At 43.6% G+C, this 10,762-nt stretch overlaps 1 protein-coding gene and 1 pseudogene across 1 annotated transcript; one reads left to right on the top strand and one right to left on the bottom strand.

The window, feature by feature from the left end:
- Window positions 1-2,326: 2,326 nt before the first annotated feature.
- On the bottom strand, window positions 2,327-3,130 carry LOC142954993 (transcription factor HES-5-like; annotated as a pseudogene).
- A 1,969-nt stretch (window positions 3,131-5,099) lies between these two features.
- LOC142954691 (nuclear factor 7, ovary-like) lies at window positions 5,100-10,283 on the top strand. The gene is made up of 3 exons (XM_076095872.1): window positions 5,100-5,220; window positions 8,244-8,386; window positions 8,463-10,283. The coding sequence occupies exon 3, from the start codon at window positions 8,480-8,482 to the stop codon at window positions 9,854-9,856; it is 1,377 nt and encodes a 458-aa protein (XP_075951987.1). The 5' UTR covers window positions 5,100-5,220; window positions 8,244-8,386; window positions 8,463-8,479; the 3' UTR covers window positions 9,857-10,283.
- The last annotated feature ends 479 nt before the right edge of the window (window positions 10,284-10,762 follow it).

The following is a 10,762-nucleotide window of genomic DNA, read 5'->3' as shown; positions in this document are numbered from 1 at the left end:
CCCCCTCGCTTTATCATCCCCTGTGCGCACTAATCTGGAGGGAAAAGTCGCCTCTATTATTATCTGCATGATGTTTGACAGACTTCGAGGATCAGCGCTTGAAAGTAACTACATTTACACAAGTAGTGGACTTAATGTATATCTGAATGTATATCAGTGTTGTACTCATTATAGCAGTGTAGTACACAGTGTAGTACACAGTGTAGTACACAGTATATAATTGTAGTATACATTATATCATTGTAGTACACAATATATCAGTGTAGTACACATTATATCAGTGTAGTACACAGTGTAGTACACAAATATATCAGTGTATACAGTGTAGTACCCAGTGTAGTACACAATATATCAGTGTAGTACACAGTATATCAGTGTACAGCAGACCTGTGTGGAGGTGTGGGAACTGTCTGCCCTGCGTCAGATGTCAGCAGGTGTCAAGTCGGGCTGCAGGTGGTGTCCCTCTCCAGGTGAGAGCAGATGGGTTTACACACTGAGCAAACACACACACACACACACACACACACACACACACACACACACACACACACACTGAAAACTGGTTAATTTAACGTTACTGTTTTAAACTTTTTTTTAAATTTCATTAGCTTACTTTCATCCTTATATACAGTATACTGTTAAAGAAACACATCAGGATCCGTCTATATATATATATATATATATATATATAGTCATGTCTTTGAGCCTTAAATATTACACTGCAGGTAACTTACATCAAATAAGTGTAGTGCAGTAAAAAGTAGAAGTATAACGTGTCATGTAATGAAAATAAAGTATTTAAATGCATTTAGTTACTTCCCACCACTACTTTTAACCAATGTCAGTTTTTTTGTGTGCACATTATCCCCAAAGACATATTTCAGAGTTAAAAGTTCTTTAATGAGTTAAAAACCCTGAATAACATTAAGTTGTTTTTACTTCAAACTGATAAAGACGCAGAAAAACATTCACGTATAATATAAACTGATTCAACTGTTTCATCTTTTAAATCTATGAATCTACTGAGCTCATCTATTCATTTAGCTTGGAAACGTTGAACGTTTTATTTAGTGTGGACCTTTATTGAACCAGGTGAGTCCTATCTGCACCTATCCACCAATAAAAACTACCCCCCCCACCCCCTCCACACACACACACACACACACAATAATTGGCTTTATCTCGTCTTGGATTGAAGTGTGTGGGAAAGCAGGAAGTGCCGTAAACCCATGAGGTTAGAAGCTTACCCCCCCCCCCCCCCCCCCCCCCGTTCTCATCGATTAGTGAGATCAATATCTCTCTGATCGGCAGCACATCGACACTTTCTGTCCTCGTGTTTAACGGTCGATTTGACAACATTTGCAGCAGAACGACGTTCCTCAGAATGAAAGACAACACAGATAAAAAAATTTCAATAAAGTAAAAATGTTTATTTTGAAATTCCTTAATATAAAGAAAATAGACTTTTACTTTTCCACAGGAAACATGTTTGTTTTCACATTCAGTCACTTTAACAGGTAACCAGGGCAACACACGGTGTCGAACGAGTCACCTCACAGACCATAATGATCTCACAGCCTTTATTAAAGGCGCTCAGACACTCTGACATCACCGCAAACATGCCGACGCAGTGATGACGAGGCTTTGGTTGGCTTAGCAACCGTCCACATGAAGACACTGTTCACATTACATTACAGTCATTTAGCAGATGCTTTTGTCCAAAGCGACTTACAATTCAGATTCTATCACATTATACACCGTAGGCACCGTAGGAGCAATTTTTGGGGTTAAGTGTCTTGCTCAAGGACACATCGACATGCGACTAGCGGAGCCGGAGCCGGAGATCGAACCGCTGACTCTCTGATTGAAGGATGGCCCTGCTCTCCACCAGCACAGCACAGTCGCCACATGACGACACATGACGAAACATGAGGAAACATGAAGACACATGACGACACATGAAGACACATGACAACACATGAAGACACATGACGACACATGACGACACATGAAGACACATGACAACACATGAAGACACATGACGACACATGACGAAACATGAAGACAAATGACGACACATGAAGACACATGAAGACACATGACGACACATGACGACACCGTTCACATGACGACACATGACGAAACATGAAGACACATGAAGACACATGACGACACCGTTCACATGACGACACACGACGACACATGACAACACTGTTCACATGACGACACATGACGACACATGAAGACACCGTTCACATGACGACACACAACGACACATGACAACACTGTTCACATGACGACACACGACGACACATGACAACACCGTTCACATGACGACACACGACGACACATGACAACACCGTTCACATGACGACACATGACGACACATGAAGACACCGTTCACATGACGACACATGACAACACATGACCCCACATGACGACACATGACGTGGCTGTGCGTGGAGAGGGCCGGCGCGTCACGCGTGTTCCGGAGACGCAGCGGTGTCACCTCCTCCAGGGAGCCGGTGGAGAGAAAGTGCAGCGTGTCCTCCCAGCAGCGAGAGTAGCCGTCACCGTGGGCCGTCACCGTGGGCCGCCACGTGATCCACCGAGACCCGAGGACGCAGCCTAAGCTGCCGCTTCAGGAACCCCACCGTCATCTCCAGGACGTCGGCCTTCTCCAGCTTGGCGTTGGGGTCCCGCTCGTGGAACTCCTCCTCCAGCAGGACCTTGAGCTGCTCGATGCAGCCGTTGATGCGATCTCTGCGCATCTTCTCCACCGCCGGCTTCCTCAGCTGTTAGGGGGGACAGAACAATGAGGGAGGGGGAGCTGGGTCAGAAGAGCCGCACAGAGAAGAAACAAAAAATATATGAAGTGCCATTGGACTGAAGAGAAGCAAGACTTACTTTGTGTTTGTCTCTGGTGGACGGCATTGAGATGGGAGAGTCTCTGGTGTTGCTCGGAGCCATTTGTTGGTCCGAGAGCAGAGCGAGCAGTGATGTGGACCCCGAGGAGCCCCTCCTCTATTTATAGGAGCAACATTCGCATCACAAAGCCATGAGTCCCAGGCAGGATTAGCTTTCCCACACTCTGAGGCTGGTGGGGCGAGGCCCACCCAACAATAGAGGGAGGGGGAGAGAGAGAGAGAGAGAGAGAGGCATCAATTATCTCCTGGTTAACCGGCCTCACCGCCTCTTTTTACTACCTGGGAACCTTCCTGCTGTCTGATGGGATCAGGCTGCTGACAGCCGGCCCGATGAGGGGCCACTAAACACGGAAAGATAAAAACACACTGACACCAGGTCAGTTCACGAGCTCTGTGCAGGTGAACAAAACAAATATTAAAAGTTTCAGAGATGAGACGGAACAATCAGAGGACACACTGAAGACGGCTGCTCGTTTTTTGTTTTCATATTTAATACAACTAAACGTGAAGGGAAGGGAATGAGTGTACTCAGTAAAGTAATATGCAACATTCAGAGCATTAATTCAGCAGCAAACACAATATATATATGTAGAGGTATAGTGGAGTAATGTTACCTCACGGACGACGCTCTGTATTTCTAAAATAAGGCGGTTACAGCCGACGTCGTCATCATGGAAACGTAGCACCCGCCCTCTGGTTCCCTCTGAAGTAAACACTGTTAGCATCATTAGCTGTGAGCTACGATCTAAACGCTCCCAATCCCCCCCCCCAAACAAGCACCTTTAAGAGAAAAGACGACACAGACTGTTTGTTTTAGGGAATAAGTTCAGCAAACATTAAATAGAACCATTTCTGCAGTTTTAAAATAAAAACTGTGCAGTTTTTGAGGTTCTTGTATTTGAGAATTATACAGCTTCTTTAGAGAACTTCATTTCAGAAGGACATATTGTACTTTTTACTGTGCGGTGTATTTAAACAGCTCTAGGTACAATTTTATTTATTTTCTTTAGATAAAAAATGAATTATTGTCATAAACTCAACCTCCCAGCAGGATAAAGTAATTCAAGTTAGCTTCAACATTGAAAGTCTGCTTCAGTGTTAATGAATAATTAATAACCCAATCATATAACACACATTATAACACCAACACCGTTCTGCTGCAGAGGAAATACATTAAAACCTATAGTTCTGCTTCAAAACCCTGAAAAACTAAAAGAGCCGAATATCTCAGAGAGATCTGGAGGGAAAAATAATCTGTCAATTAAACACATTTACCCAGAGTCCTCTGGGAAGGCACACTTCTATTGTCTGCCCCGCCATCCTCCTCATCCTCCTCATCCTCCTCATCCTCCTCTTTCACTCGCCTATTTAGGAGAATATGTGATAAATGGGAAAGAGAGTGTGGGAAAGGAGGTTGGGATCCTGCAGTATCAGATCAGAGGCTCCTCTGATCTGGGGGGGGGGGGGCGTCTCCCTGCGTTACCGCCAATCGTTCACATCCACCAGACCTCATGAGAGTTTCAGCGTGTTTATACCCACCTACTGATGACTGCACCTCCTCCTCTTCCTCCTCCTCCTCCTCCTCCTCCTGCAGCCCCTCAACATAAACCAAACATGTGGTGCAAAACGTACTCACACCATCTACAGTGACAACTACAAAAATACAGTATAAGTCTTGCGTTTAATGTCTTTATTCAACTTTAAATGTTGATTCAAATTGGACGCTGGACAAACTGACACGAGGAGTAAAGAACTTTTTCAGCATGAGATGTTGTTGGAATGGAGAGTATTAGATATTAGTACTCTCATTGACCAGTGTGGAGCTTGATTAATACTCTTATTTGTTGGATTTGATTCCTAAAAGTAGTTTTTTTCGGACTAACTTTCTGATTAAACAGCTGCAACATGCAAATATGAAATATCCTGCAGGTTTAAGTTTGATTTCATAAATTACTCTTTTTGACTTTTTAGGAAAATAAAGCAGCAGGAAATGAAAATACTCAAGTGAAGTACTAGTACCTGAAAATCTGGAAAATTGGAAGAAAGCAGCATGACAATGAGAATATACTTTGAAGCTGAGAAAACGTGTACTTTTACTTAAGTAGGATGTTGAAGAATTACCTCCTTTTACTTGTACTTTTTAACCGGGACGCTGCATCTCTTTGTGTTTACATCCATGTGGTGACGTGAGGATGTGAGATGGTTGACGTGTGTCGATGACCGCGGAGGTGCAGAAGGAGGCAGATGGTGGAATCTTTTCTCCTCTCTGGTCCTCAGGATGCATTTCTTCCAAGTGAGTCATGACACAATATGCAGATGAAAAACACATAAACACATTCCACCCCCCCCCCCCCCCCCCTTCAGTCAGAGATGGCCCCCCCGCCTCACACACACACACACACATACACACGTGCACACGCCAGACAGCACTCTGCACTGAGGAATGTGTGAGAGCAGCGAGCGGCTCCTCGTTCCCACACTTCAGCCCTCCATTCACCCTGCGGCGGACGCCACTGATCCCTCAGACCCTCATTATGCTCCGGCCTCAATGGGCCATCTGGACGGCTACCGGGGGGGGGGGGCATGAGACATGGACCCCCAGCACACCTCCAAGTGTGCAGGTGTGACAATGACATGATAATGAGAGTTTTATAACAGCAAAGAAAACACAGCGGAGATAATGTGAATAAATGTCTTAATGTGAGACAGTGACGGAATGTAGTACATTTTCTCAAGTACACAGGTACAATATCGAGGTACTTGTACATGTAAGTTTCTGCTATACTCTGCTACTCACTACTCCACTGTTGCTCATGTGGTAATATTGCACTTTCACTATATTTAATTAACTAATAATGTATATTATATTATTATTCTGACTTGGGCCATTCTGCATGAGAGCTTTTACTTTTGGTACTTTAAGTACCAAAAGATTTGATTGCAGGACTTTCACTTGTGACAGATTATTTTAAATGATATTAAACAAGTGGTGGACATTTTACAACATGTCTTCACCTTTTAACTTGAAGTGTTGAACTTGTTAGTAATCGGCTGCTTTTAACGTCTGTCTGTCCTTCCGTCTGTCTGTCTGTCTGTCTGTCCGTCTGTCTGTCCTTAATGTAAGTCGCTTTGGATAAAAGCGTCTGCTAAATGACTGGAACATAATGTCCTTCGGTCTGTCTGTCTGTCTCTGTCCCTCTGTCCTTAAGACCCTCCGTCTGACTGTCTGTCTCTCAGTCTCTCTGTCCCTCCGTCCGTCCATCTGTCAAAGTAAAACACTAGCTCGTCTAACTAAAGAACGGAACCCTGACCTAAAGTCAAGTTTTCCCGCCATGTCTCTGGATCCAGGATCAGGGGTCAGGCTGTTCCCAGCTCCTCATTGAGCCCCCTAACCCTAACCCCCCCCCCCCCCTCTCAGGAATGCATGTACTCGGTCTGGAGATGGGAGATGGTGTTCTGGACGTGTCTCTAACTACGTCATGTACTTTACATCCTGTCATGTAGCTGCTCAGTGTTACCTGTTGGGGGGATGTCTCACCCGTCACCCGTCACCTGTGACAGCAGTTAGTTCAATATCTATTCAAACGTTTGAAGAGAACTTGGATATTATGTCGCATACCTGACTTTATTATATTATCATCTACGCCAGGAGAACCATGCGACCCCTCCCGCGCGTGTGCTCGCATCCGTGAGTGACTGAGTGTGCACCTCTGCGTCTGTCCACAGCCAACTATCGCTGCCGCAACAGACTGAGCAATACTTTTGGCACCCAAGTTATGGCCGCTTGCTCAAAAGACCTCTCGGTGCATGTGACTCAACACCTTTTATTACCTGTTTTAGTCTTTACTCTGTCCAATATTGGCTTTTTTATCAAGGCTTTTACTTGTAAGAGAGTAGAAATACTCGTATCCGTATTATATTGATATCGACATATGATATCGTTTTAAAATTTTGGATTTCGTAAAATGGCATAAGTGCCGTCTTTTGCTAGTTTTAAAGGCTGCATTACAGTAACGGGATGCAATTTATCTCAACTTACCAGACTGTTCTATTCTTTAATCTTAGTCATTATCACATCACTAATGATTACGAATCAAAAATCTCACTGTGTAAACATTTTGTAACAAGAACCAATGGTCAACCCTACAAATATATATCGTCGATATTTGGTGAAAAATATTGTGATATATAGGGAAGTAGTATTTGTATCTGAGTACTTCATGCACAATATGTAGTTTAATCAGATGACATTAACTGTTCACCACTTGTGTCTTTGAGAGTTCTTTATTTTTGGCGGGAGTTTGGTGTCGGCAGAGTAAAACATGTCGTCAGCGAGTGAAAGGTCCAGCTGCTGCTCGGAGCACGAAGACAGGCTTTTCCTCACACACACACACACACACACACACACACACACACACGCTAAAAACCGCTGGATATCCGACCGTTGAACTTGTGTCGATCTGTTCACTGAGTTTTGTCGGTGAGAAAAAAAATGGCATTTGAAGCGTGCGAGCACACTTATTATGGTCTTGCTTCCATTCTCGGTGTGTGACAATGCATTCCTCCTCCTCCTCCTCCTCCTCCTCCTCCTGATCTTTTACTTAAGTAAATACACCACAATGTAAAAGTGTTACAATTAAACGTTCTGCACTGAAATGTTGCTTAAGTAAAAGTACACAAGTATTATGTTGAAACATTTGAAAGCAAAGAAAGATTTGATTATTAGAAACCACTAAATACTTTATTGTGAAATTGTAACTACTCTCAATTTAAAGCGCTGATACATTTTACTTTGAAAACCATCATCCTGAACTTCCCTCTTTGATATTTTCAGTCGTCATTTTAAGCAACAAGACTTCAAAGAATTGATGATGTGTGTTTGATAGAAACACTTTAAACTCTAACATACGATGCTACCAGTGATAATCAGACCTCTGCTGATCAGGTTATGTAACGTGGAAACATGATATTGGAGAATTTTGAAGTTTCACAGCACAAGTTTAATGTTTTAACTTGATGGTTTTCAAAGTAAAGTATTAATTAATATTTAATCATGTTTGTAAGAATAAAATGATTTTGATCTTTGATCACAGTAACAGTAAACTGTAAAGCTCCATGAAGGTGAAAATGTTCCTGAAGCAAATAAAATGAGGTAAAACCTGTTAACCAGTGAGCTGTAGAGGTGTGGTAGGTGTTTGTGGAGTGAAACACACCCCTGTGTTACAGGAAAAGTGTTTATCAGAGGAGGAGTGACAAAGCTCCACCCCTCACCTGACTCACCTGAGACAAACAGTTTGTGATTCTTCCTCACTAAAGAGACACACAGACTGAGAGAGAGACGATCAGATTCACCTTCAGACCAAACTAACAACTTCCTCTGAGTGAGTTCAGCTACAGGAGAGAAAAGAGGAAAACTACAACACTGCTGCTTCAACCTGCTGACGCTCCACACACTGAATGTGAGTTTGACTAAAAACAGTGAAGTTAGTAGAGGAGGGAGGGGAGCCATGACTGATGTACTTTCTGTGTTTTCAGCTTCACTCAGAGACAAAATGGCTTCCAGATCAGAGGAGGATCTCTGCTGTCCGGTCTGTCATGAAGTCTTTAGAGATCCTGTTCTTCTGTCATGTAGCCACAGCTTCTGTAAAGACTGTGTGAAGAGCTGGTGGAGAGAGAAACCAACTCAGGAGTGTCCAGTTTGTAATAGAAGATCTTCAAGGTCAGATCCACCTGTTAGTCTGGTTTTAAAGAACCTGTGTGAGTCCTTCTTACTGGAGAGAGATCAGAGAGCTTCAGAGACTCTCTGCAGTCTGCACTCTGAGAAACTCAAACTCTTCTGTCTGGACCATCAGCATCCAGTGTGTGTCGTCTGCAGAGATTCAGAGAAACACAGCGACCACAGATTCAGACCCATCGATGAAGCTGCTCGACAACACAAGAAGAACCTTCAGGAAACTCTGGAGACCTTAAAGGAGAAGTTAAAGGTTCATGAAGAAGCTAAAGTTAAGTCTGATCAAACAGCAGAACACATGAAGGTCCAGGCCCGACGCACAGAGAGGCAGATTAAGGAGCAGTTTAAGAAGCTTCACCAGTTTCTAGAGGAGGAAGAGGAGGCCAGGATGGCTGCACTGAGGGAGGAAGAGGAGCAGAAGAGTCAGATGATGAAGGAGAAGATGGAGGCTCTGAGCAGAGAGATAGCAGCTCTTTCAGACACAGTCAGAGCCACAGAGGACAAGTTGAGAGCTGAAGATGTCTCATTCCTGAACAACTACAAGGCTTCAGTGGAAAGAGTCCAGCAGCGCCCCCTGCTGGAGGATCCACAGCTGCTCTCAGGAGCTCTGATAGACGAGGCCAAACACCTGGGCAACCTGACCTTCAACATCTGGATCAAGATGAAGAAAATGGTCTCCTACACTCCTGTGGTTCTGGACCCAAACACTTCTCATCCAAACCTCATCCTGTCTGAAGATCTGACCAGTGTGAGACTAGGAGAGGAACAGCAGCTTCCTGATAATCCAGAGAGGTTTGATGAATACTTCTCTGTTCTGGGATCTGAGGGATTTAACTCAGGGACTCACAGCTGGGATGTCGAGGTAGGAGACAGTTTAGTCTGGATACTGGGAGTGTCTGTCCAGAGGAAGGGACTCATACAGTCTGGTATATGGGGGATATTGTTCGATGGATTTGAATACTCAGCATGGTCACCATCAGCTCCAGACACTGATCTCGTAGTGCAGAAGAAGCTCCAGAGGATCAGAGTGAATCTGGACTGGCACAGAGGAAAGCTGTCGTTCTCTGATCCTGATACTATTACACACATACACACCTTCACACACACTTTCACTGAGAGGATGTTTCCATTCATTCACACTAATGATAAAGTGAAGATATCACCACGGAAGGTCTGTGTGACAAAACAACAGGTCTGATAGAGACTTTAGTTTGAAGGTGGTGATTAGTAAACAACTCTTCACTTCTTAAAAGTGAATATGAGTCCATCTATTTATGTAGATTGTGTACATGCATGAGAAAACAAATGATGAATTCAGTTTAAACTTTATTGATCTCTGTTTGTCTGTCAGATGATTGAGGGTTAACATTCAGTGAAACTGAAAAGTAAAACCTGAGTCTTCAGAGCTGCTTTAACGTCCTGTCTGTTCAATTGTACTTCCTGCTTGTTAATCAAAATAAGACAAGAATCAAGCGGACACATTTTCAGTCGGTCATTTTAAGTGACAAGACTTCAAAGAATTGATGATATTTGTTTGATGAGGGTCGTAGGATGAAGGGATGTATGGTAAGGGATGAAGGGATGTAGGGTAAGGGATGAAGGGATGAGGGTCATGAAATGAAGAGATGAAGGGTAAGTATCGAAGGGATGAGGGTAGGGGATGAAGGGATGAGGGTAAGGGATGAAAGGATGTTGGGTAAGGAAGGAAAGGGTGTAGGGTAAAGGAACGAGGAGTGTAAAGAGGGTCCTGGAATGATGGATGGAGGAGAACTGGGGGAGTGGAGACTCTTGAGTGGAGGCTGTCTTTTCGAAAGCTCTGATTATGCGGAGTCCCCCGGTGTTCCTGTAATCAAGTGAGAGAGAGAGGGAGACAGAGAGAGATAGAGAGAGAGAGAAAGAGGAAGGAAGAAATATAGAAAGAAAAAGGAGTTGGGGGAGGGATGTTGTTGAAGCTGAGTAAAGAGGAAGTCAATGGGTCAGTTGTGCTTAAATACTTTGTGCGGAGGAAATTAGATATGTTCGGGGTGTGGTCCTTGTTCCCGAACTAGGTTTATAAAACTCAATGTTGTTTGAGACATGGAACTTGTTTGAATAAATGTTTAAA

The sequence above is a fragment of the Anarhichas minor genome, unplaced genomic scaffold (genome assembly GCF_050575085.1).
Source record: "Anarhichas minor isolate MPS153535 unplaced genomic scaffold, ASM5057508v1 ptg000021l, whole genome shotgun sequence".
In the NCBI taxonomy this organism is placed as follows: Eukaryota; Metazoa; Chordata; class Actinopteri; order Perciformes; family Anarhichadidae; genus Anarhichas; species Anarhichas minor.
This window is presented reverse-complemented; position numbering and strand designations above follow the sequence as displayed.